Genomic DNA, 23,842 nt, shown 5'->3' with positions numbered 1-23,842 from the left:
CGGAATAGGTGGAACGAGAAGTAATATATTACGTAACATAAAAACAACGCGTCGATCGGCGTGGACGCGCGAGTGAGATCCAAACCGTGATCTCATATGCGATTGTATCAGTTTTCGTCCGGACGCTCAAGCCCAACTTTTCCTGTTTTATTCCATTGATCACCTAATAGATCCAGTCGTGTTGCTGCGGGATATTTCGACTGTCGGCCGTGAACTGTCCACACTTTGCATACACAGTGTAAGAGCTTTTTGCCTTGGAGCCCATATGATTTAAGAAAGCGCTCGCCAGCTAGATCCCACCAGGATGCAATGACGGCATAATGCGTATTTCGAATCTCCTTTGAATCAAGATTCAGAGTCCGCGTTACGAAAATCCAAGAGTTCGATATCGGATATGGATGCTGCACATTAGAGGCCTCACTAAATGCCACTTGTGTAATCGCACTCCAAACTGCCGTGATTCCGGACATTCGCTCTGTATGTGCACTCTCATCTTCCCATCGACTGTCAACTCGACGGTAACCCATACGTACTCGTCCTTCTTCAGTATTTATAGAACAGGAGTAGCCGATGATGTAAGGACATTTTTTGACAAATCTGGAGATGAGCAAAATGCGTAATTGGGGATGCTGCGACATCATATATGCCGCGAGAGTACCCAGTGGGTATGCACTCAACGGTGAGACTATTGTCTCGGTCTCCGCTTGCGACACAATAGCCTTCGCAAGATAGTTCAACAACCAAACGTAAGCAATACTTGAACGGCCCTGCATGTCGCTAAGAACTCCATGCAATTCACCCAGCTTTCAAGTTAGTAGAAAGACCACTATGTAACGTTCGACTCACAATTTTTCTGATCTGAGCTTTACTGTTTGTCAGTTGGCCTAGCTTAGGAAGCATTTGACGTCGTGCTCCTGAACAGAGAGATTTCAGATCCTTATCTTTCTGAACAGGATATATAATCTCGGTTTTGATGTCCTACGTCTGTAAGCTCACTAGCAAAACTATCATCTCACCTGTATGATTTTCCTAAAATACTCTGCCTCTTCTATCGCATCACGACTTTGATTTTGTTTGTTGTCGCGACCCTGAACGCTGCTTCGAAGGCCCTTTTCAACCAGACTTTGACCGACTTTGGCAGGAGAGAGGATTTTGGTTTCTGGCGATTTACCAACCTGCGATAGACTGGGCTGTTCACTTAGTTCGTTTTGTGGAGCTTGTGTTTCTGCGGGTTTGGCCTCTTTAGCCTCGACATTTTCTTTAACAGATCTCTCGTTTTTTTCCCTCTCTTGTTTTTGCTTCCGTAGAACTTCTTCGTCCATCGCATTTTTCTTCAGAGCCTCCTGCTCGAGTCTCTGCCTTTCAACTGTGACCTCCCTCTCCTTCCTCTCCTTTTCTAGTCTCGCCGCCTTCTCTTCCTCAACTCGAATTCGTTCCTCTTCCCTCTTCCGCTGCTCCATTTGGACCCTTTCTGCTGCGATTCGGGCGAGCTCTACTTTTTCAATCTCCATTGCACGTCGTATGTCATTCCACATGTGCTCTGTTCGATCATCCCAATAGCTATCTTGCTCTTTGCTTTGTCTATCGTACTCTGCCTCCTCAAACTGTTTCTGCTTATATATGTACTCTAATTGTTGACGTAGCTCGTCCTCTGCACTCTCTTGAGTAGAAATACTCCATTTCGATATCAGTTCGTAAGCCTCCTCAATATCTGTACGCATTTTATGGGAGGCGAGTCTATGTGCAAATGATCGTTGAAAAGGTTGATCTAATTGTCAGAGGTGAATACTTACACTCACCTGAAGATCTGACTCCATCCAGAACTTTATGGAGATGGTCACTCTCCCGTATGTCATCTGTCTTGATGTTAGATGAATCTTTGGAGTCGTCGCAGTCTCCCAGCGGATTCGTGGTTTCACTTTCTTGATCTGAGCTATCAGACAGCGAGTATACCCCCATCGATGTAGTATCAAGCCACAGTGTGTATATTTGCTTAATTTGGTCTATGGAGCAAAACGGTTGATAGTATTTAGTCAGTTTCAATCGTTTTGTTGACAATTTCGTGTTGACAGCGAGGAAGACCAAAGACACAAAACACTAGATGATTACGCAGGGGTTGAGTGACCTCAGTCAATATATTTTTGACCACACTAAGTAGTAAAATCTGCAAACGATCACTTCATTGAATTTCGTCATCAAATTTTGTATCAATCTGCAAAGATAGATAGGTTTCTGTGGAATCCAATATACACATCAGACGAACAACCGGTCATGTCAAGTCTAAATCAATACATCGGAAGTGAGTATCAACGCGGATAGTCTGAACCGCAGAGTTCTGATAGTCGGCATCGCTTGCATGCCGACACTTAGCAAATATGATGAGGGAATCATGATCTAACAAGACCAGAGCCTGTTACAGTTATAACATCAGATGGACGGTTATTCATAGTAAGTTCTATGTTTATTTAAAAGCAGAAGTGTGGAACTTCAATCCGACGTGCGGAAGACAAGGTCTCGTACGGCGGGCCCATCCTCGCTTAGGTCGACATGCTAATGGATAATTTAGGGCGTCTTGCAAGGATTTGATCAGACCACAAATCTCATACTGGAATCTGCCAAGGAAAGAGTGGTGGCGCCCGATAGGCCAACAGAAACAGTTGAGCTCGGCTTGTACTTGCTGCGTGGTGAAAATATCGTGTTATGCGGACTAATAGACGATGAAATTGAGTCAGAAATTGACTGGACCAAGGTATATAATCTAAGCTACATAAAGACTGACGATGTAGGTACGAGGCCACAAGCTACGAGAAGCAAAGCATTCTTGAACAGGGTCTGACCACCTCAATATTCCATTTTGCCTGTATAATTATCTAGACCATACGCATTCAATGAGGTATGTAGCCTGTACAATAGTCTGCAATAAAACATTTTTCAGCATATCTACTTGATACTTAAACCTCGAGAATAATTTTTGTTCGGTTAACAAAGTAATTCGCGTTATCTCGATCTGGAACTATGGTAGGCAATGTCCTAAAAAATATGTACTGACTTTGGACAACGGCACACTGTCTTGCCAGTTCAGCCTTACTTTCTGATGTGAGTGTATGACGTCCCTTTCGGAAACTCTTTAGTCGACAGTTTTTAGATTTTGCCTTGTGCCTCGAAGTTTTCGATCAATTCGCGTAAAGGCTCCGTGTCCCTCTTGTCTAGAAGCTCAAACTCCTGTGAAAGTTAGAGATTGTCCTAGATATTAGCTCACCTTTGAGAAGCTGATAAAATGGGCAAAAAACGAGTTCCAGTGAGCTTCCAAGCTGAGATGATAAATCATATCAAAGTGGCTATGATAGATGTGTGCGAATATACGAAACATCTGCTTGAATATGTTTTGAAGGGTAGCCGGGAAATTAGGAGGGAAGGGAACGCCTTAAAAATCAGTCTTTGCTGAGAGAGAACGTTTGTATTTTACACACCTGCTCTAGTCGGGAATAAACTCTGGTCAACCAGCTTGTTGCTTATCCATGTGAGAACGTAATCGATATAAGTCGACGCGGGAAGTTTTATTTGTCGCTTAGATGAATCCAGCCAAGTGTAGTCAATTCTGCTTGTCAGCCAACACGATCTCCATATCGAAAAATACCCTGGTCCTGCACTCATTGATGGACAAGTTCTGGAAGTACAATGGTCTAAAATTATGCCGTAAAATAGGTTTAGATATGTGAAAAATTCGTTTGCTTCTGTCAGATCACGGTGGATAGATCTGCTTACCGTTTAGTGCTAACCATTCCCCGAGGTCAACATACTTAGGACGTGCCACAATAGTGTTGAAACTTCCTTTAACGAGCGCAGTTTTTAGGAAGGGTTGCGATAGAAACAGCGGTTTGGGAACAGGTCCTTGAGGAACAGGAGTCTGCTGTCTTCTACTATTGTTCGAATTATACAGAAACCCCATAGACGACTGTCCAGCCGGTTGTGCGGCAGGCTGACGATTGTAATTTTGCTGCGAGCTTGTAGCATGCTTGTTTTTTCTTGAAGATCGACCGAAGCCTCGACTATCTCGTTAGTAACAGAACGGCGAACAAAGTACACACCCCAGCGAGTTGAAGAACGACATCGGCCAGACCTTGTTGATTCTTTGAAAATATTGAGTATACGATATGTAACTGGAGCCAATATTCGCGTTTCTGCAATTGTCCTAGACCTGTGAATGAAGCTTGGCTTTCACAAAGCTATATCGATAAGGTCAGTCTGCCGGTCTTTGACAGCTCATGAATCTCATCGCCTACCTATCTCAAAGTTCTTGCTCTGTTGGAAATGTGATGATAGCTGCTTATTGGCCTCTATGAATAGAAGTTGTACATTGTTATACGTTGAAACGCGTTTACTAGGAATTGTGTTTGAACGCTTGCGAGTGAAGGGGGAAACACGAGTAGAAGCTAAGGACATATGTGCCACATATCGGGAGACAAAAGGCATTTATGTTTTGTTTAACTAAACTAACATCCCAAATCATTTAACCCACCTACTAGTGAGCAGGGATGTCTTTCACGACTACAGGTTTCAGCATTTGAATAAGTATCCAGACCTTCCAGTAATTTTACAGTTATGGACAAGACTGAGCTACATTTTAAATGAGTGCTGTATGTTATAACTGTACGAGTCAAGTTTTGTCGTTGGGACTGCTTAGTTAGGTGGACACAGCCACTATCCCAACTACTATCTGGCTTACTGCACCTCTTACGTCTCCGCTCAAACGTCGTCTGTCAGGTTCTTCACCTCTGACATCGTCTTCGAATTATCATAAAAATTCGGTGTTCTTTGGCTTTGCATGCATTCCTCCATCTTATGATTGACAGGCAGGATTTCGAAGGCTGATTTCAATCTTGAAGTTGATTTGTTTGCCAGCTATATAATTCTGTCAGTCACTCAATCAGATCTCACAATACCCAGATTTTCTTGCTTCCAGCCTGGTTCAAAGAGCTGATTTAGCTGGAGAGTACTGATCACATCCGTTCCAAAGCTGTTTGGGTGACCAACTAGTATCTGCTGTATCTCTCAGCACAAAATGGCTGGTCCTCCTCCACCTCCTCCTCCTCCCCCCCCTCCACCGGGGGGTGCTGTCCCAGCAGCACCCCCTCCACCACGAATGTCAGCTACTTCTACTAATGGAGGAGGTCGCAATGCCCTTCTTGGCGATATCAGAAAGGGTGCGAGATTACGAAAGACAGTCACAAACGATCGCAGTGGACCGAATGTTGGAGCCAACCCAAGCTCTGCGTCCTCATCAGCATCACCGGGTGGTGCACCGCCGGTACCAGGTGCTGGTGCAACCGCAAAATCCTCAGTGAGTGTAGACTCTGGTGGAGGTGTGCCTCCGGTTGGTCCGGCTCTCGCTGGTCTTTTTGCTGGAGGAATGCCAAAATTGCGTAGTCGAGGTGGAATCGATACTGGTGGTATGTGCTACATTGCGGCAGAACTGACCCGAAAGCTACTCAATCACCGTCGATGGCCAATGGCCCCGCGCCCGTTGCACCCTCGATACCACGTCCTATGGTGCCCGCCAATACTGCGCCCACACAGCGCGCCCCGCCACTACCTACAGCTGCACCTCCCGCTCCTCCGCCTATCCCAAACGCGGCTCCGCCTCGACCACCTGTTCCAGGATTCTCGGTCCCAAACGCCCCTGCGGCACCGATGTCGATGCCTCCGGCTCCACCGATTCAAGGAGGCAACGCTGTCACTGCTACTGGATCAGGACCACCGCCCCCTCCCCCATTGCCAAACATGTTTGGTGGTACCGGATCTACGAACAATGTAGCTCCTACTTTTACCACCCCCCCTCTACCAACGGCAGCAGCCCCTCCGCCACCACCGCTTCCCGGAATGCCTCAGTCCGCGTCGCCGTCTATGCCAGCAATGCCAGCATCTTTGTTATCTCAGATCAGAAGCGTTCGAAAAGACCACTCACCGACAAGAGAATCGGCAATCCCCTCTATTCCTCCCCCCGCACCGCATGCACCACCTGCACCATTTCTTAACAACAGTAATTCGTCACCACCTCCACCTCCTCCGATGCCGCAGATGTTTGGTAGCGCAGCTGCAGCAAATAAGTTCCCGGAATCGTCAGCGGGTCGTGCACCTCCTATTCCATCCATGGCAGCACCCCCTCTGCCTTCTATGGCAGCACCACCTCTACCACAGTCTACTGCACCTCCATTGCCTTCCACTGCAGCGCCTCCGCTTCCTTTAACAGCCGCGCCTCCATTACCAAACACATCTGCACCGCCGCTACCTTCTATGGCCGCGCCACCCTTACCTTCCATGGCTGCACCTCCTGTTCCATCTGTGAAGCCACCGTCAGCCCCTCCTGCTCCGCCAACTTCTTCATTCGAAGACCAGCTTGCGTCGTCGTTACGTAGACATGCAGGTAATGACTCAGCTCCTCCTGCTCCCCCTCCTCCACCCAACATGGCACCATCGCTGCCGAAGTCGTCTACAGCTGCTCCTCCGGCACAGACCAAATCGATGATCATTGAAGATGACAGAAGATCTTCTTCGAGTGGCTACAGCGCAAACGGACTACCTCCTCCCCCACCGCCTCCACCTGCCCCGAGTTCTGGCATGGCATCAGCAGCATCTGTTAATGCTTTTTCGGCCACTGACACAAGAGAACAAGAATCGCTTTCATCCAGCATTATTGGACGGCGCAGTGGAACCTACAAGAATATCCGTGACGTTGATTCGTCGACTTACACTATCAGTGTCAGTGCCAAGGCCGGCTCAAATAATCAGAAGATGTCGATCGACGATTCGCGGTATAAATTCAAGGCAGAGAGTGAGCTCCCGAAACCGCGGAAGTTTGAGGGCAAACAGAAGTTATATCCCAGCGGCAGAGGAAGTTCTGTCCCTTTGAATTTCGCCTCGCTCAGCTGATCGCAGAATGATAACAGTCTTCTCGTTGGTGAAGCGGATTCATACGAAGTTGTACGGCTTCAACAAACACATAGACACAATATTTACGGACTACGCAGGTCAAAAGCGGAACATTTTTATCTCCTCTACGGTACCGTGAACCAGGATATCTCGATGCAGAGGATGAGTGGACTTATGACACATTAGTTTTTCCATCCAATGGCGCGTCTCGATTGCAAAGTTAAAATAGTACGGCGTTACTGAGCGAGTACCTGAACCTTGCGACACGTGACTGATGTATAACATTTCGAATGTTGTGCATTTACACCATTTGTAGTCGAGCTAGCTTAGTTCAGCCGCACTACCCGGGGCAAACTTCCTGGCATTCCGTGAGTCGATAGTATCTGCCGACCGCTGTGTTCTAATAATAGAACAATTTTAGTATACCAATAGTATTTTCCTTGCGTGTTTAACCCTTCCCTTGCCTTAACGTCGTACTTCAGCCGTATCTCCTGCCAAATTGGGTCGCCAGTCTGTAATTGTTTTGGGCTCAGTCGTCTACCCTTTCCAATTTACCAGTGAATTCAATGATTTACTAGTTCCGCCCTTTACCTCGCTTTCAAAATTCTCTACACAATCGAATATTTTATAATATTCTCAGAGAATCCCCTCACACCGCAATTTCACGCTCTCGCTTGAACTGCCAGTCTTTTAAGTGATTTTTAAAATGCGTTTCAGCGTTCTCTCTTTTGCTGCTCTTTCGGCTGCTATTTCGTCGGTTGCGGCGATTGGTGAGGTATGTACGGCTGACATTTGCTGGTCACGATCTGTCAACTGAGAACCTGGTATCTATATGTGCCAGGTTAGAGGTCTAGACACGAAGCATTTTGCGAGAGATGAGCAGAAGGCGCGACTCGTCTTTTGCCAGAAACAATCCGCAGTGCTAACATTATCATAGCTCGGTTTCGACCTTGGAGTGAAGGTTGCCAGCGGCGACTGCGTAAGTAAAATATGAACAGGAGCATTGCGAAAGAATTCGCAATAATATACTTGAACAGCTCTGACCGTTTGCTAGAAATACACTGCCGACTATCTGTCCGACTTCGAGACTATCAAGAGCTACACCGACATTGTTCGTGTGTACTCCACGTCTGACTGCAACACCCTCGAGTACCTCCTTCCTGCTGTAAGTAACTACAATAAGCGGGCAGTTCATTGCGACAAACTAACATCATTAGGTCAAGCAGGCTGGCATGAGAGTCTTCATCGGCGTGTGGCCCACTGACGATTCCCACTTTGCTCTTGACAAACAGGCTCTGACCACCTACATCACCGAAGTCGACGCTTCGAGCATTGTTGGTATCACTGTTGGATCTGAGGCTCTGTACCGTGGAGACCTCACTCCCTCAGGTAAGCTCATTTGTGTTCTGGAAAGCTAATAGCAAGCTCTTGCGGACGCCATTAACGAGGTCCGTGACCTTGTCCACGCCATCGACGGTTATGAGAGTGTCCCGGTTGGTACCGCTGACTCATGGAACATCCTCGTGGACGCTGCCAACTCTGCCGCTGTGACTGCCTCGGATGTTGTTCTTGCCAATGCCTTCTCTTACTGGCAGGGCCAGACCATGGCCAACTCGTCCCACTCCTTTTTTGACGACATCATGCAGGCTCTGCAGACTATCCAGACGGCTAAGGGCTCTACCGATATCTCTTTCTGGATTGGTGAGACTGGCTGGCCTACTGAGGGCCAGTCCTACGAGTCTTCGATTCCATCGGTCGACAATGCTGCTACCTTCTGGCAGGAGTCTATTTGTGCCATTCGCGCCTGGGGCATCAACACTCTCGTCTTCGAGGCTTTTGACGAGACCTGGAAGCCGGAGACCTCTGGTGTTGAGGGCACTGAGCAACACTGGGGCCTCTTCGCTGAGGACGGTGTCAGCCCGAAGTACTCTCTTTCGTGTAACTTTTAAATCTGATTGTTAACGATATTGATCAGTAGACGATCATGGGTATAATACAACATGTGAAGCTCATTATATAGGCGATATCTACTCAAATCTATGTTACGCTTATGGGCCTAATTAAATTTTTTACTGTGTATTGCTTCGTAGAGTAGGACTGGTACTGATGTATTCCGTCTACAGGCAAATATGCTCTCGCATTATCTAAACTTGTCATAGAACGTAGCTGCAGGGTCTTTGCTTAGTGAGCGAGGTGTAGTTTGCTCTTATGATAAAAACCGGTCAACTCGCCAGATACTCTTTCATATTTCTTACTAATGCTAACGTTCGTTATTCAGTCGATCTCGATATCAACCGGAAATGCCCTTTATTGGCAATAGGGATGCTCGTGTAGCTTAAGGGAATCTAGAGCTTGCAGAAGTCAGGATAAAAATACAACTATTTATCGTGAATGCATACTGCCTTTCGAGGATGTGTTCGTGAGTTCATGTGTTCTTTCTAGAGAAATTACAGGTTATTGAAAGAAAATGCCGGGCCTTTTGGGTCAGTCTTGAGTTCTTTCTTTTATTGGGTATATAATGCTCGGTTTTACGCTTGGTTGAACTACTTAGAATACGTTTGTTTATGTCTGCCTATATTTGGAACTACAAATAATTAAGCGCCAACCCCAGTAATTGCTACCTCATATCCTCAAATTTCACTTCACTTCCCCGAGTGTGAAGAGTCTACACACAGTTTTTGCGACAGTTGAATATCTAAAAGAAATTCCGAGATTTGAAAGATATATAATTGCGTCAACTGAGAATCACTTCGCAGACTAATCGCTCGCTCCGTCATGACTGGCTCAAAATCTCGTTTACTTGCTGACATATCTTCGCTGTTTTCTTCCCCGCCGCACCCTGACATAATTTTACCAGAGGATGGTCCGCAGGACTTTACATCAATCGGTTTACACATACTTGGCCCGGCATCTACTCCGTATTCACAAGGCGCGTGGAAACTTACTTTGAAGCTGCCCGCAGATTACCCAAACAGCCCACCTAAAGCCTATTTCAACACAAAGATATTCCACCCAAACGTTGCCGTTCTTTCTGGTGAAGTTTGTGTTGATACGCTGAAACGAGACTGGAACTCAGATGTTGATCTTAAGCATGTATTGTTGGTAAGTAAGACGAGTTTTGCTCGAGAAGATCGGCTGACGCATATCAGGTAATTCGGTGTTTACTTATTGAGCCAAATCCCGAGTCGGCGCTCAATGAAGAGGCTGGGAAGCTTCTGCTGGAAGATTATGAAGACTTCGAGCGCATGGCTAGACTCATGACTAAGATTCACGCGCTCAAGCGGGCTTCCTTTGTGACAGGAGTATCGTCATCTCCCAACTCTGAAACTACGGCACCGGCTGACACAGCCAACACATCGGACCAAATGATTTACTCAGACGCTCCGGAGGAGCAAACAACTACATCCGCTTCAACAGAAGATACGAACGTTTTGAGGCCAATTGAGAGTTCGCAGCGCTCGGCGCCTGCAGAAAAAGCAGCTGCGAAGAAGGAGAAAGCTAAGCGTAAAACTGGAATCAAAAGGCTGTGACCGTTATTGGTCAATACACCAATTGCATCTCACGACATTTCATTGTATACATTACTGACCACTTTGATTAAAGAACCTATTTTGGTTTTACTTAATGAATTTACGAGTAGAGTTTTCATACATCTAGTCAGTCCAACATAATCTCAGAAACTCTCAGTCAAAACCATTAAAAGAAAAGACCGTAGATAGAGTAGCAAGCCATGCCGAGGAGAGGTAGAGCAACAAAAAAGCCCTTAGCACCAGCAGCCCGCTTCGAAGGGTCGCCAGTGAGATAGCTAGTGGTCAGAAGAGAGCTTGGTTCGTTTGCTTACCCCGTAGTATAAAAGTACCGACTGATCAGCCACGTAGCGTACGCTGTAGCCGCGGACTTTGGCAAAGAGATTCCACCGAGCAAGAGGAGAGGCAGCATTGTGGGAAGGCTTTCCAAGAAGTTCTTCTTTTAGACTGCGACAAGCTTTGAACTTACAGCATGACAGCGCTGAGCACAATTGAATATCTGCTTCTTCTTGTCCTTGGCACACTCCTCAGCCGTCTATAAAATTAGCGTTATATCACTTAGCTTCTACGTACAGCATAGAGATGCGGGTAAGAAACACCGGAAGCCTTTCGGTGCTTCATGACAGTCATCTCTAAGGCGACATTCACAATGCTGGTCAGGCCAGCGACGGCGAAGACATATCTTGACAGTTAGCTATCTGACTTGTAACTGGCTAAATCAGCCTTAAGCGTAATGCAGATGAGAAACGATGCCACGTACTTGTAGTCACTCGGGATCGTGATAGACATTGCGTTATGCTTATTTTCCGCGATGACAAGGATTGAAGAATTAAGCTTCTGATAAAACCCGAGGTCGAACTTTGGTGTGGGAAGGGTGAACTACGGCTAATGATACATTTATAAATACTTGCGCTTAAAGCACACGTTTCCTTTGACAGTGGCTGCTTGCCATACGTGGGGATGGTATATTCTAGTAACAATTGTCAACATTAAGAATGCATTGGAAGAACTCTTTACACCAAAACAGAGGTATTAATTATTCGAAGGAATCAACGGATTTAAGAATAACAGACGGACATAACAGCAGTTTGACATAGATGCGTAATATTTTAGCCAACATATAAATGTCTAGATGATTGTAAAGAACACAAGACCCGGTCTGAGTTAGGCTTGGTTAACGTTGTGTTCGCTAAGAGGCTGGTTATTTTCATCGCTTTTAGACTTCATATCGCTGAACATAACCATCAGACTCAAATTGTCAGAGAGCGCCTTGACAAATTCGTTCGATGTAGCGCTAAGGCGACGGCCTTGCTTCAGTTTACGCTGTAAATCCAGCTGCAAACGAGACACGACGTGTTCAATCATCGCCTTGTCAAGCTCAGTCTTGGAGCTTGTGAGGCGGACTCTAAGATCTTCAAGCTCGCTACAGATCATACGAACCAGATCAGACAGCCACTGCGCCTCGCTAGTACGGCCGGCTGTGAGTGACGAGCACTCAGCGTTAAGTTGCCGTACCTCTGATTCGAGCTGCTTTATACGAGCATTAAGGATAGTCTTGCTCTCGAATGACTCAGGCTTGGAAGTTGCAGGCGTAGTACTAACGGCATCGCCAGACGCATCCTCGTCGGACTCGTCCTTGGACTCGAGAATGTAATCAAACAGAGCGGACCGACGATTAGCTTTGACAGTGTACCGAAGCTTTTCCTCGGCTAATGCCAGATGCTCCTGTAGTGCTCGTGTTTGCGATTTCTGAAGTTCCATCTCACGAGCATAATAAATCTTCTCCCGGTCAAAGTCGGAGGCTGCCTGAGCCTGCGAGCGCTCAAGTTCAGCACGATGTTGAGCACGGATCGACTCTAGCTCTTGCTGGTGTGCACCGTTCAGCTCCTCGCGCATATTTATCTCGCGAGAACGTGCAAGCAGAGTCTCTGTGTTCCTCTCTGCCACTTCCTTTTGGTACATTTCGATCTTAGCTTTGGCTGCGCTCATACTCTTCTCGCTCTCCAAAAGTTGCTTCTGCACCTCCTTGAGCTGAACCTGCAGTGATTTTTGCCCGCGCCGGGCCTCCTCGAGCTCCACCCTCATTTTTACGGCCTCTCTCTCGTGAGACTTATAAAACTCAAGCTCAGTCTTCAAAGACTGCCGCAAGAACAACTCTTCGCCCAGGCGAGACTCCAGAGTCGCCATTTGTGCTTTGGACTGTGTCTTCTCGAACTCGAGCTTCTGTTCTTCGTCTAGTAATCTGGTAGTCATATGCTTGATTTCAGACTCTTGAGTTGACTTGGCAATCTTGAGGTCGGCATTTTCACGTTTTAGTTCTTCGAGCCGAGCAAGAAGCTCCTCTTCAGCCTCCTCGGAGACAGGGCGCTGCAATCGGAGAGATGAGGACTTCATTGAGGCAGTCCGTTTGAGAGACGCAGTGCGCTTTAATGCTGCAAAATCGGCGCGCGGTGCGGACCGGAGGCTAACCGAGCGAGTGAGACCTGGCCCCCTTATGCCACCAGGGGAGGTGCCAGATACTGGAGTCACCAGGTCTGTCTTTTCTGAAGACGGAGACTGTTCCACCAAGCCAGCCTCAAGTATGTCACCGGGCTTGGCGAGAGAGGCAGCTGAGCTTGTAGACTGTGTATCGACGCCATCCTGTGAGTCGAACACCTCTGTAGCCATCGTTCCCTCAGCGTCAGCATCAGTTTGACTGAGCCCGAAGTAGGACTGGTCCAGCAGATCGTCGTCTTCGTCGTCGGCATCAGACTCATTTGAAAGCGAACGCATCGACGGCTCTGCCGAGAGCTTGAGCTGATCGGCCATGAGGCTGATGAGTTTCTGCAAGGGGTCGAGCTTCTGGGTGAGCGCTTCAGCGAACAAGTCTTGTATGTGCTGCTGAGCCATAGGATCTCTGCGGTCATCATCCGCTGTCCAGTCCGAGGCCGGCTCGGCGTCGTCGTCAGCGATCGGCGGTTTGGTGGATTTCACCCCAGAGACACGCTTCATAGCTGCCTTGACTTTGTTCGGGTCAAGGTGCTTGTCGAGAAGAGTAAAAGACGGGGGCGGCGTGTGGCCGACTTTGGAGGATGAACGGTCACGCTTGAGCGACTTTGGAGACTCGCGTGTGCGCGGAATCGATGGATCAACGAGCTTTAGTGGGTCGTCGAGTTCGTCAGGAACCTGGAGGATACACTCAGACAACTCCTCTGGCGAAACGGAGGCGTCGTTGACTCGAGCCTTCTTGATGGTCAGCTTCGCATTGTCTGAGACAACAGAGTCAGCCTCGCGGGTGATACTGCTTTCGATCTCCGAACGAGCTGCTTCATCGGCCGAGCTAACAATTGGTGGTCTGACTATCGGAATTATCTTCTTGTCTTTAGACGGCTTCACTATTTCGGGGATGTCGGTGAAGAGTTGCTGAGGCGCTGCGTAAGGCGGGTGAACCACGACCGGAGAAGAGGGCTCAAACGGCTTGGTGAACTGAAATTGATCAGAGGCAAAGCCACCGGTGCTGTTGAAGATAAAAGCTGGAGCATCTGCCGAAAGGTTTGTGGACATCCGGCGCGGATCAGGCATGTTGAACTCGTGTGCATACATCTGTGGCGAGGGCACCGGCGAGGGCAGGTACTGGCCGAGAGCTTTATGTGGCGCATTGTACGCGGTAGCACTCGTTGCGAGCACGTTATCCAGATCCTCAGGGGCAGGTAGAGGTGGCGAGGGCAGTGAAATTGGCGACGCTGACCGGTGGTAGAGAGTGCGTCCAGCGGGCTCTGGGTAATACTGCTGAGCGTCGAGGAATGACGAGAACGAGAGTGGCGGCGAGGAGTAGTCCAGCGGGGTGAATCCAAAGACATTTGCCTCGGCGACGGGCGAAGCCATGGGCAGAGCCTGGTGGGCGTGAGCTAGCGGGGGCGACAGGCCTGCGGTCACGCCCAGCGCCTGCAGACGCTGCTCACGGAGGTAGGCGACGTGCTGGAACCATTCTACGGTCAGCCACGTACGAGCAAATACATACCCTGCTGGTCGGGGATGCGCACGGCGCAGTGTCGAGCTGAGGCGAGGTCGGCATTGGGGTAGATGTCTGACGTCGCGGCGAGATGCTTGGTCTGAGGTCAGCACAGCGGGGGAAATGACGTACCCGCTTCCTATCGAAGCGCGCCCAGTGGTCCATACGACCCTGGACATGTTGCAACTCGTGCGGCAGCAACGTAGACGGAACGGCCGTGGGAATGTCGACAATGAACTTGTTCTTGCCGGAGACGACCAGAGAGCGCTTGCGGTCAAGGGCCTGGTCGCTGCCTGTACTCTTGCGCGGCAGATCGATGACCGTCGGCGGAGGGAGCGAGTTGGCCGACATGATGAGGGCGCAAGAAGAGGACAACTGACCCTGGCGAGAAATAAATACAGGTGTCGACGGCGTAAACAAACTAGTAGATCGAGGTAAATATAAACACGTCTAGCGTTCCACCACAGGAGCGCCACTAGAGGCCGTCGAACTGCCTGCGAGCGAGCCGTGGAGAGCAGCGGTGCCGACGAGTCAAAGAGGCCGGCAGAGAATTCGCGCTGCTTTACTGCGCGCCAGCGGTGGAAAGAGGACCAGGACGATTGTGGACCAAGCTAAAGAGATTCAAGTTAACGACGGCCGCGCTAGGAACAAAAACAACACAATTGAGGAGGAGGCCGTGGAGGGAGGGGCGCGCGAACCTCGATAGACCTGGCAGTGGTCCGGCCGTGCTCGGGCCGCAGCTGGCGCAGCGTGTAGATGCCGGGGCCGATGGCTGGCTGCGTGAGGGTCGTATATGGTCCGCGCGCCTGACCCACCACTCCATCGCCTCGAGGGCCATACCTGAACGGAGCGAGCGTGGATCTGGTCGGCGCCTGCTTGCCGGAGAATGGATGGCCGGGCGTTCCTGGGGCGGTGGGAGGCGGAAATATGCTTGAAAAAAGGGATTGCCGCACCAATGGCCGCTGACAAGCGCCTGTGTCTCCCCTTTCTGCGTTCTACGGCGGTTCGCCGGCCTGAGCCGAGCCGCGTGACTGCACCGTGCGCGGCGTGGCGTGCGCTTACGCCGCGGCGCCTGTGAAGCTGGCATCAGCTGCACTGCGGACGCAGAGGGGACCCGCGGCCGGATTTTGGGCAGCGTCGCCATAGCGGATGTGGTTCACTGCGGACCGCTGCTAATGCCGCAGACCGCCCGCGATCCGCCGTTGCTGCTGTCACTGGATTGCCGATGCTGGCCGCCGGTCCACTGCTGCCGCCCCCCTGCGTCAGAGGGGTGTCCACAAATGACACGCTAGTACGTGTTGCCCGCGTCAGCCAGAGGCAGCTAGCGACGCGTACGACGACGCGTGCGTCGCCGGGGCGACAGTGGTGCGCGGCGCGTGCGGCGCGCGGCTGTTCCGCTGCAAGCCGCGGATTGATGCGGCTGCGATCTCCTGCGGGCCGTGAGCCGCATGAGCCGCATTACGCATGTGTGCCTGAGCCGCACGGCGCGCGCCGCACGCGTCCTGCGCCACCTGCGCCACATTCAACGCGTCGCACGCCACTTCGCCGCGGCAGGCCGTGCCGCCGCCCCGTCACGCTGGCGGGCGGCGGCGCTGGGCGCCCGAGCGCCCGACGCCGCGGCCGGCGCAGTGCGAGCCGGCCGCGATCTTGGCCACGACCACGGCCGCGCGCGCATTGTGTGACAAGCGTCGAGGCTCCAGCACATCGGCTTTGGACCCGTCGCCAGGGGCAACCGCTCGGCTCGCTCGCGTCACAGATCTGGAGAGATCTTGGTAGATCTCGTCGAGATCGCGGCGATCGCAACACGGTCGTCTGTCCCGGCGACCGCAAGGACGTTGGCGGCTAGGAGCCGCCAACTGGGCAGTGTGCCGCAAATTGCACTAAGCGCCGATTACGTACACGGACTGCCGCAATAGCTTCCCGACGGTTTTCGCTGAGACTATAGAATAGAAGCAAATCTAGTAGCCAGCCTAGCAGCCAGCCTAGCAGCCAGCCTAGCAGGCCGACAGAGTGATAGACCTGATCTCGAGCCGGTTGGGCCCGCTGATAGCTAGTCGACCAACAGAAAAAAGCGTGAGCATATCTACGACCGTGCGCAGTCAGTACGCACATCTTCCCCTGAGGGCTGCCCAATCGTAGAGCCCAGGCGCAGCACCCCTGCAGGTGGTCATCGGCAATGCTCCGGTCATGGCGGCGTCTGCGGTGGCCTCCGGCACCGGGAGCACACATCACGCGCTAGCCAGCAGGCCCGCATCTCGTAGTCCAGTCGGTAGTCGCTCGGCTTAAACCGAGCGAGAAAGAGCGTATTCAGGGTTCGAGTCCTGCTTGGGAGCTGATTATATAGGTGCGGAGTCACGTCAGTGTGACTCGCTGTGCGCCTACAATGGAACCTTTGTGGTTGCCTTTCGGCTTTATCCGTACGTGCGTTATCAGTTTGCCGAGCGGTGACCGCTACGGACGCACGGGAGGTTTCCCATGCGGTCAGCCACGGCCGGCAATCGACTGACTAGAGCCTGGTTTGCATATGGCGACACGGTCTGTATCGACCTGGACCTGCAAGCTGGCCCAGTGCGACCTCCGCGAAGTGCACGTGGCGCTATTCATCCCATCTCCATTGGCTTGCCCTTATGGCTTGCTTTAGCTTTTAGCGTTACTGTGGTTTGTTTATCGCACAATCGACGCTTAGATGTGAGACATGCCAATGCGCCAGATTGCTGACCTAATTAGGCACTACACCAAGTTTTATCGGGCTGGAGTCGAGAGCCCAAGTATATATTGGCAGGTTCCGGTGGACGCTCATTTTCTGCCTCTGCACAAGCGCGCGCGGACTGTTTTTTTCCGGCAGAGCCTGCCAAGACAGAAAAGCAGCGAGAATATCCATGTGAGTGACGAGGCGTGGCGACTTGTGTGCTCGGCGGCGGTGGCCGGCGGCGGTGGCCGGCGGTGGTGGCCGGAGGTGGTCGGCGACTGCCGCCGGCGGCAGCGTGGCCGCAGGCAGCGCGGATGCGAGTGGCCCGGCCGGCACGGAATGCAGCTGACAGGCAGATGTCGACGTTCAGAGACTACATGTCGGACACGTCCAGCATGACCGGCGAGGTGCCGGGCGGCTCGATCGCGTCTGGCAACAACCGCAGCAAAATCGAGCGTGAGCGCGAGTACATGGGCGCCGGCAACGGTCCTCTCGCAGAGGAGGACGCTGAGGCTCCACCGCCCGAGTACTCAGCGGTGGGTGACGCCGTGGTGAACCTGGCAGTGGCGCAGGGCAGTCGGCCGGTGCAGGGCGTGTCGACCGAGACGGCGCATGCGCAGCCTTTTGCGCCGTACACGGACAACGGCGACCGCGCACGGCGCGTGGTCCAGCAGCCGAGCGACTATGCGAACGGCCTGCCAGAAGGCGGTCCGCCGCGGCGGCGGCGTGTGCGCAAGTTCAACGTGCTCAAGTTTCTTGGTATCGCGCTGGCGTTCCCGCTGGTGTACTTCTTCCTGTTCTACGTCCCACAGAGACGGTCGCACATGTACGAGGTGACGGCGACGGTCAAGGTGGCTGAGTACCCGCGCGAGCTGATGCCGCTGGCGGGCTCGGCCGAGCGTCTGGTCTTCATCGGCGACATCCATGGCTGCAACGAGGAGTTTGCGGCGCTTCTGGACAAAGTCGAGTTCCAGAAGGGCAAGGACAAGCTCATCCTACTGGGCGACTTCATCTCGAAGGGCCCGGACTCGATCGCGGTGATGGAGCTGGCGATGGAGAACGACGCGGCGTGTGTGCGCGGTAACCACGAGAACACATTGCTGCGCCGGTATGCCAAGAAGCACCGCATGCACTTCGACAACGACGTGCGCGACCGGCTCAAGGACGGCACCAAGGCCGACGACCTTGAGCGGTTCGACGACGACGACGACGAGGATGACGTCAAGGCCAAGCGCGATGTGCACATGACGGCTTACGGCGAGCACGACCACGACCACGCCGCCCACGCGCACGCCGAGGAGGATGACGACTGCGGCTGTCTGAACGAGGACGACGACGACATCGAGGACGGCGACTACGACAGCGCCCACGGCGACAACGGCGGCTTTGTGACCATCATGGCTGACGAGAAGAAGATCATCAAGAAGGCGACGCAGGCGCAGATCGAGTACATTGACTCGTGCCCGCTCATCCTGACGATCCCCGAGAAGATCTTTGGCGAAGACCACGGCGATGTCTCGGCCGTCCACGCCGGCCTGATGTGGGACGTCATGGACTACGAGCACCAGGACCCGGCCGTGTTGCTGTACATGCGCACGCTGCTCGGCCCGCACAACTCGACCGCGTCGCCGACGCGCCGCGGCGTGCTGTGGAAGGAGGTCTGGAACGACTTCCAGGAGCTGCTGCCGCCTGTCGAGCGCCGCACGGTGCTCTACGGCCACGACGCCAAGACCGGCCTGGCCATCATGGAGTATTCTAAGGGTCTGGACTCGCGCTGCTACAAGGGCGACTACCTGACCGCGCTCGTCGCCGAGAAGGACGTCGAGGGTAACTGGACCCACGAGGTGATCTCGGTCAAGTGCGCGGTCCACGACCCGAAGCTGCTGCCCAACTAGAGGGGTTGGTTCTGTACATTTGGTTTTGGATTGGGTATATATCCTAGAATAATGCAAAAAAGTCCGTCATTGTAGAGGAGGAGACTGAATAAATAATGCACAACTATGACTGCACGTCGAGCTCGTGGAGACACTCGAGCACGACGTTGAGCGACTCAAAAAAACCGTTGACGCCGACGCGGAGTACCCGGTCCGACGCGGCCGAGAACTTGGCGTTGAGCGTTGAGTCCTCGACGACGAGGTCGACCACGAACTGGTCCGGCTTGACCTGGGGATCGGGAGAGATCGCCCCGTACGCGATCTGCGCCTGCCGGGCGGTCGGAAACGGCACCTGGAGAGACCTGAGTGTCAGCCAGAGTCGGCGGGGCCGCGCGCGTTTGGACTGCCTGACTGCCTGACGACGCCAGCCCGATGGCTAGAATAGATGCAGGCAGCGCAGTCGCGAATCCGCCTGGGCGCGGACTGGCTGGCCGCCGGAGGGCCACGCGACCGGCTGGCCGCCCTAAGACGGCTATATGACTGGCAACCGGGCGGAATTCGATGCGGACTTACAAAGACGTCGGAAGATCCATGGTGGGCGCAGAAAAAAATTGCGTGCGGTTGTGGTACTGATGGGAGGTATCGGCCAGAATAGCTTGCTACGCGGACTGGACGGCGACGCGTGGTTTCTGGGACCGCCGACGTCATCGCGCGATTCGGCTGGATCCGGCCCCGGCCGACGGATGGTCGGATGATGGATGGTTGGGCATCTGCCGGGCAGAGGCGAAACTGACTGCAGCGTGGCAGGCGTGGGAAGCGTGCTGACACGCGCTCAGGGAGAAGGCGGATCGGCGCGATCCGGCGTCGGGTGCATTGCCGAGCGGACGCTGGGCGATCCGGGAAAGTCCGGGGACGGTCCGAGGGCGGCTAGCCGGCAGCGGGTTTCTACGGCCGGCAGCGGCGGATCTCTACGGCCGACGACCAGCAACAGCTTTGGCAGGTCCGCGACAGCTCCGCCACACGCCAGGCCTATAACACAAGAGCCAAACAGACTCAGGTTCAGATATACAAGACAGGCCGCTCAGCGTGTGCGGCGGACCATGGCATCGTAGATGCCGTCGAGCAGCATCTCGATCGAGCAGCGCTCGCGCACAAGGGGAAGCGCAAACCACATGCTGCGCTCGCCCTTGCGCGACCAGTACTCAACGTCGGCGGACGATGTCGGGCTCTCGGCGAGCAGTTTCCAAAAGTCGAGGGCGTCGACGTCGGGGATGACGGTGACGATGTCGGAGGCGGACGTGGACGAGACCGGGGACGAGCCGAAGGAGGAGGAGGTCGACGGCAAGAGCCGGATGTCGTCCAGGGCCAGGACGCGGCGCAGGGTGCGCGGCAGCAGGTTGAGGTAGTCAAGCTGGGCCAGGCGGTGGTGGACCTCGAGCAGGAAGACGCGCACGATGCGGGTGTTGAGCGTGGACGAGCGGTTCATGAGGTCGGACGACATGAAGGTCATGTACGGGCGGGCCTGGGACACGATGAAGTGGTTGACGTTGAAGAGCTCGGACAGGCGGGTGTAGGGCGCGTCGCGGTCGGCGGCGGCGGCGTCGGCCCAGCTCTTCCACTTGAGGGCGCCGCCGGAGGGGATCCAGGGCACGACGTGGCCGAACTCGTCCTTGCACATGATGGTGACCTCCTCGTAGAGCCCCGGGAGCGCATTGCTGGCGCAGGCGGCCGTGCGGATGAGCACGTTCGGGGTGGTGAGGTAGTTGAACAGCGTGGGCACGTAGCGCTCGGTCGAGTTGACGGCGATGTTGAGCACGCGGCGAGTGCGCGCATAGGCCTCCTCGAACGTGAGGTCGTCGATGTTGTCGCGCACGCACTGCTCGAGCACGGCCATGTCGAGCACGTAGCCCTTGGAGAGGAAGCGCAGGAGGCGGCGCCACGCGTGCTGGGCAGGCGTGCCGGCGGCGCGGCCGCGGAAGACCTCGAGGTCGATGCCTTTGCCGTCGAGGAAGGCGACGAGCTCCGAGTCCTTGTGGACGCAGACCAGGGTCGCGATGAGCGCGCCGACGCCGGCGCCGGAGATGATGCGCGGCAGGAGCCGGTGCTGGTAGAGCACGCGGACGACGCCGAGGTGGCAGAGGCCGAAGAGGATGCCGCCCTGGAGGACGAGCGTGGAGACGCCGAAGGACTGGCGCGTGTCGTGCACGATGTCGAACTTGTGCTGCGGCGTGAGCTCGGCCTGGCCGAGGACGTAGTGCAGCGCAGCGACCACCTCGGCGTTGTACTGCTCGATCAGGTGCTTGGTGCCGGTGTGGGTGAAGAGCTGCTTGCTGGCGATGTTGCCGAGGTTGCGGAACAGGCCCGAGCGGAGCATGGTGACGAGCGCGACGACATCGCCGGCGTCGCGCGCGGCGCGCAGGAGGTCGAGGCGCTGCGAGATCAGCCGGTAGTCGTACTGAGAGCTCTGCGGGTTTTGGCGCCTACGGGTTAGCGCTGCGGGGCGCCGCACGGCGTGCGGCGCTGACACATGCGCGCGCGGGCGCGTGCATGAGCCGCACGAGCCGCACGCGACACACTCACCACACGTCGTTGCCCTGGACGCGGTCGAGCTCGAGCGCGGCGTCCAGCCAGGCGTCGTAGGTGTCGGCCGTGTGCAGGCGCTCGAGCAGCGCGGCCTCGGGGCCGCGCTCGGTGAGCAGGCGCACCAGGCGCTGGCGGTCAGCCAACGAAGCGAGGGCGGCGGGGCGCGGGCCGTGCACGGGGCGCGGCCGGCGGCGCGCCGAAGCGAGCTCGGGTCGGCGCGGCGGCGCCGATACGCACCGTGTACCAGAAGCCGACGACCTCGGCTAGCAGCGCGCCGAGCTGGGCCACAAAGTGCAGGGCGCGCTGGACCGGGCTGAGCGGCCTTATCGCCCACATCGGATCGGCGGGCGGCGGCCCGGACGGTCGGGCGGTCTAAACGTACGGCGGTCTAACGGTTAGACGGGGTGACCGCGAATCACAAACTTGCCAGGCGCCACACACGCTGGGCGGGCGGGCGATCTGTTATCACGGCGGCGCGAGGGCCGGCAGGAGCAGCGGCCGGACGGGCTCGTGGCCGTTGCGGGGAACACAGAAGCACGCAGTTGGGAGTTGCGCGCACCGGCACGTGGGGGCCAGACGCGACGATATCGCAATCGGCGGGCGGCGGAGGAGACGGAGGGGAAGATGGGCGGGCGGGCGCTCAAGTAGTGGCGCGGGCAGCCGAGCGGCCCAGCGGCGCGGCCCGGAGGGAAGCAGATGGAAGATCGCGTTGCGATACAGTACATGGCCCCGATAGCCAGGGGAGAGAGTAGTGATACATATGCGGCAGGGCCCGGCCGGCGGCCGACGGCATGCAAGGGCCGGCTAGAAAAACCAGGCGCGGCTGCGGAGGGTGCGCGAGACGGCGGCCTGGGGCGCGTCGAACGGGCCGGCGGCCGAGTGCGGCTGGCCGTTGGCAAAGTAGGTCACCGGCAGGACGACGACGGCGGTCTCGTCCGCGGCAGGCATGACGGCGGGCGCGACGAGGTCGGCGAACGCCTCCCAGGTCAGGTCCGAGCGGTGGTAGGACATGGTGTCGATGAGGGTGTCGGTCCAGGCGCCCTCGCCGGAGATCTCCGGGCGGTCGCGGTCGACAAACAGGCCGGCGAAGCGCGGCTGGGCCGAGCCGGCGATCTGGGCGGCGTGGCCGACGATGCGCGCGATCGCCAGGCGCACCGGGCGCGCGAACGGCTTGGCCAGGATGGTGTGGTCGGCAAACGCGTACGGCCGAGACCAGGCCCACGCACGCATCGTCTCGGCCGAGGCGTACGGCATGTCGCGGTCGACGCCGACCACGACGTTCGCGGTCGTGTCCCACAGGTTCTTGGCGTTCTTGTTGCGCCTGTTGGTCGGCGGCGCCAGCCAGTCGTAGATCGGCCGGCGGCAGAAGACGTCCAGCTCGGCCCAGAGGCCGCCGTGGACGTAGAGCACGAGGTAGCGCAGCAGGTCGCGCTGCACCTGGCGCGTGGCCGGGTGCTCGTACGCGGCCACGATCTCGGGCACGCCGCCGTAGACCGTGCGCACAAAGTGCGCCGCCGCCGCGTCGTCAATCACCGTCTGGTTCCAGCCGGGGTTCTGCTCCAGCCACGACGCCACCGCGGGCGCGTACTGGCCCGGGACCCGGCCCGACGGCGCGTGCTGCCAGATCTTCAGCGGCCACTTGCGCGGGTCGTACCCGCCGCCGTTCTCGGCCGCGATCCGCTTGCGCAGCTCGACCAGCGCGCCCTCGAGGTAGTTCTCCACGTGCTGGTCCGCGTGCTCGCGGAACGCCGACTTGAACGCATACTGTGCCTCCGGGCCCGTCGTCAGTGGCGGCACCGTCAGCCGCGCCTCGCGAACCCGCTGGTGCACGAAGAACAGGTACACCGAGAGCGAGAACAGCGCGACCAGGAGCAACGCCTGGTTGCGCGACTTGTCGTAGTGAAATCCGCGCATTGAGACTGGAAAGCAGAAGGCGTGAAGCCCGCTTAAAACTTGTGCTGCCGAACGGGGCGTCTCGCGACGCTTGCGGTGGCTTCACAAACGGAGACAGCACCAATGCCGCCACGGGCTCGAACTAGCCTTGGCTGTCTTTCGGATAGTGGTTGGCCCAAGCCGCTGCAGTGGTGTGCTGCTGCCCTACGCGTATATATAGCAACCTGTTGCTGCCGGGCCCCCTGGCAAGAACGGCTCGATGCGGCTGCGCGATACGCTGGGTGCAGCCGTCGGCACGACTTGGCTGGTTGGACGAAGGCCCTAGCTGCTCCCTGGGCCGGTTTGGGCTGCCTGT

General features: G+C 54.9%; 12 protein-coding genes across 12 annotated transcripts; 5 read left to right on the top strand and 7 right to left on the bottom strand.

Moving 5' to 3' along the window:
- Positions 1–107: 107 nt before the first annotated feature.
- Positions 108–1,721, bottom strand: V1510DRAFT_425146 (GLE1-like protein-domain-containing protein; the record flags this gene model as incomplete). Its single annotated transcript, XM_066935123.1, has 3 exons — positions 108–803; positions 847–978; positions 1,017–1,721. The coding sequence occupies 3 exons, from the start codon at positions 1,719–1,721 to the stop codon at positions 108–110; spliced, it is 1,533 nt and encodes a 510-aa protein (XP_066790824.1).
- Positions 1,722–1,996: 275 nt separating this feature from the next.
- V1510DRAFT_294084 (uncharacterized protein) lies at positions 1,997–3,057 on the top strand. Its single transcript, XM_066930677.1, has 3 exons — positions 1,997–2,299; positions 2,408–2,448; positions 2,567–3,057. Exons 1-3 carry the CDS (start codon positions 2,272–2,274, stop codon positions 2,834–2,836), a joined length of 339 nt encoding a protein of 112 aa, XP_066790823.1. The 5' UTR covers positions 1,997–2,271; the 3' UTR covers positions 2,837–3,057.
- On the bottom strand, positions 2,682–4,283 carry V1510DRAFT_412320 (Mob1/phocein). Its single transcript, XM_066933049.1, has 6 exons — positions 4,089–4,283; positions 3,801–4,049; positions 3,638–3,760; positions 3,471–3,598; positions 3,260–3,423; positions 2,682–3,222 (listed from the first exon to the last, which is right to left on the bottom strand). Exons 1-6 carry the CDS (start codon positions 4,109–4,111, stop codon positions 3,142–3,144), a joined length of 768 nt encoding a protein of 255 aa, XP_066790822.1. The 5' UTR covers positions 4,112–4,283; the 3' UTR covers positions 2,682–3,141.
- Positions 4,284–5,062: 779 nt separating this feature from the next.
- Positions 5,063–6,930, top strand: V1510DRAFT_406193 (uncharacterized protein; the record flags this gene model as incomplete). The annotated part of the gene is made up of 2 exons (XM_066932368.1): positions 5,063–5,450; positions 5,486–6,930. 2 exons carry the CDS (start codon positions 5,063–5,065, stop codon positions 6,928–6,930), a joined length of 1,833 nt encoding a protein of 610 aa, XP_066790821.1.
- A 706-nt stretch (positions 6,931–7,636) lies between these two features.
- V1510DRAFT_361286 (glycoside hydrolase superfamily) lies at positions 7,637–8,879 on the top strand (the record flags this gene model as incomplete). The annotated part of the gene is made up of 5 exons (XM_066931055.1): positions 7,637–7,705; positions 7,868–7,909; positions 7,985–8,095; positions 8,148–8,319; positions 8,356–8,879. 5 exons carry the CDS (start codon positions 7,637–7,639, stop codon positions 8,877–8,879), a joined length of 918 nt encoding a protein of 305 aa, XP_066790820.1.
- An 826-nt stretch (positions 8,880–9,705) lies between these two features.
- V1510DRAFT_360998 (ubiquitin-conjugating enzyme/RWD-like protein) lies at positions 9,706–10,460 on the top strand (the record flags this gene model as incomplete). Its single annotated transcript, XM_066931044.1, has 2 exons — positions 9,706–10,032; positions 10,080–10,460. The coding sequence occupies 2 exons, from the start codon at positions 9,706–9,708 to the stop codon at positions 10,458–10,460; spliced, it is 708 nt and encodes a 235-aa protein (XP_066790819.1).
- Positions 10,355–11,433, bottom strand: V1510DRAFT_293498 (uncharacterized protein). Its single transcript, XM_066930676.1, has 5 exons — positions 11,218–11,433; positions 11,031–11,139; positions 10,927–10,992; positions 10,772–10,893; positions 10,355–10,735 (listed from the first exon to the last, which is right to left on the bottom strand). Exons 1-5 carry the CDS (start codon positions 11,244–11,246, stop codon positions 10,627–10,629), a joined length of 435 nt encoding a protein of 144 aa, XP_066790818.1. The 5' UTR covers positions 11,247–11,433; the 3' UTR covers positions 10,355–10,626.
- V1510DRAFT_294195 (uncharacterized protein) lies at positions 11,434–14,889 on the bottom strand. The gene is made up of 3 exons (XM_066930678.1): positions 14,581–14,889; positions 14,458–14,548; positions 11,434–14,425 (listed from the first exon to the last, which is right to left on the bottom strand). The coding sequence occupies exons 1-3, from the start codon at positions 14,797–14,799 to the stop codon at positions 11,622–11,624; spliced, it is 3,114 nt and encodes a 1,037-aa protein (XP_066790817.1). The 5' UTR covers positions 14,800–14,889; the 3' UTR covers positions 11,434–11,621.
- Positions 14,890–17,961: 3,072 nt separating this feature from the next.
- Positions 17,962–19,032, top strand: V1510DRAFT_361161 (Metallo-dependent phosphatase-like protein; the record flags this gene model as incomplete). The annotated part of the gene is made up of 2 exons (XM_066931049.1): positions 17,962–18,282; positions 18,484–19,032. 2 exons carry the CDS (start codon positions 17,962–17,964, stop codon positions 19,030–19,032), a joined length of 870 nt encoding a protein of 289 aa, XP_066790816.1.
- Positions 19,033–19,135: 103 nt separating this feature from the next.
- Positions 19,136–19,604, bottom strand: V1510DRAFT_401550 (CTAG/Pcc1 family; the record flags this gene model as incomplete). Its single annotated transcript, XM_066932039.1, has 2 exons — positions 19,136–19,373; positions 19,585–19,604. The coding sequence occupies 2 exons, from the start codon at positions 19,602–19,604 to the stop codon at positions 19,136–19,138; spliced, it is 258 nt and encodes an 85-aa protein (XP_066790815.1).
- A 488-nt stretch (positions 19,605–20,092) lies between these two features.
- Positions 20,093–21,930, bottom strand: V1510DRAFT_401549 (uncharacterized protein; the record flags this gene model as incomplete). Its single annotated transcript, XM_066932038.1, has 3 exons — positions 20,093–21,491; positions 21,592–21,722; positions 21,832–21,930. 3 exons carry the CDS (start codon positions 21,928–21,930, stop codon positions 20,093–20,095), a joined length of 1,629 nt encoding a protein of 542 aa, XP_066790814.1.
- Positions 21,931–22,398: 468 nt separating this feature from the next.
- V1510DRAFT_401548 (uncharacterized protein) lies at positions 22,399–23,508 on the bottom strand (the record flags this gene model as incomplete). Its single annotated transcript, XM_066932037.1, has 1 exon — positions 22,399–23,508. One exon carries the CDS (start codon positions 23,506–23,508, stop codon positions 22,399–22,401), a length of 1,110 nt encoding a protein of 369 aa, XP_066790813.1.
- Between the last annotated feature and the right edge of the window lie 334 nt (positions 23,509–23,842).

The sequence above is a fragment of the Dipodascopsis tothii genome, assembly GCF_038497935.1.
Source record: "Dipodascopsis tothii strain CBS 759.85 unplaced genomic scaffold V1510scaffold_5, whole genome shotgun sequence".
Classification (NCBI taxonomy): Eukaryota; Fungi; Ascomycota; class Lipomycetes; order Lipomycetales; family Lipomycetaceae; genus Neoaidaea; species Neoaidaea tothii.
This window is presented reverse-complemented; position numbering and strand designations above follow the sequence as displayed.

What these genes read in the sequence shown, in the direction of transcription:
- V1510DRAFT_293498 (XM_066930676.1), bottom strand. Translation starts at nt 11,246, where the DNA reads ATGTCTATCACGATCCCGAGTGACTACAA. An exon ending in GTGCTCAGCGCTGTCATGCT is followed by an intron (nt 10,894 to 10,926) that starts GTAAGTTCAAAG and finishes GTCTAAAAGAAG; the next exon opens with AACTTCTTGGAAAGCCTTCC. An exon ending in CGGTACTTTTATACTACGGG is followed by an intron (nt 10,736 to 10,771) that starts GTAAGCAAACGA and finishes TCTGACCACTAG; the next exon opens with CTATCTCACTGGCGACCCTT.
- V1510DRAFT_412320 (XM_066933049.1), bottom strand. Translation starts at nt 4,111, where the DNA reads ATGTCGTTCTTCAACTCGCTGGG. An exon ending in TCGTTCTTCAACTCGCTGGG is followed by an intron (nt 4,050 to 4,088) that starts GTGTGTACTTTG and finishes CTAACGAGATAG; the next exon opens with TCGAGGCTTCGGTCGATCTT. An exon ending in TTTATTCCCGACTAGAGCAG is followed by an intron (nt 3,424 to 3,470) that starts GTGTGTAAAATA and finishes CTGATTTTTAAG; the next exon opens with GCGTTCCCTTCCCTCCTAAT.
- V1510DRAFT_294195 (XM_066930678.1), bottom strand. Translation starts at nt 14,799, where the DNA reads ATGTCGGCCAACTCGCTCCCTCCGCCGACGGTCATCGATCTGCCGCGC. An exon ending in CGCGCTTCGATAGGAAGCGG is followed by an intron (nt 14,549 to 14,580) that starts GTACGTCATTTC and finishes TGCTGACCTCAG; the next exon opens with ACCAAGCATCTCGCCGCGAC. An exon ending in GCGCATCCCCGACCAGCAGG is followed by an intron (nt 14,426 to 14,457) that starts GTATGTATTTGC and finishes GGCTGACCGTAG; the next exon opens with AATGGTTCCAGCACGTCGCC.
- V1510DRAFT_294084 (XM_066930677.1), top strand. Translation starts at nt 2,272, where the DNA reads ATGTCAAGTCTAAATCAATACATCGGAA. An exon ending in TCTAAATCAATACATCGGAA is followed by an intron (nt 2,300 to 2,407) that starts GTGAGTATCAAC and finishes TAACAAGACCAG; the next exon opens with AGCCTGTTACAGTTATAACA. An exon ending in CAGATGGACGGTTATTCATA is followed by an intron (nt 2,449 to 2,566) that starts GTAAGTTCTATG and finishes TGGATAATTTAG; the next exon opens with GGCGTCTTGCAAGGATTTGA.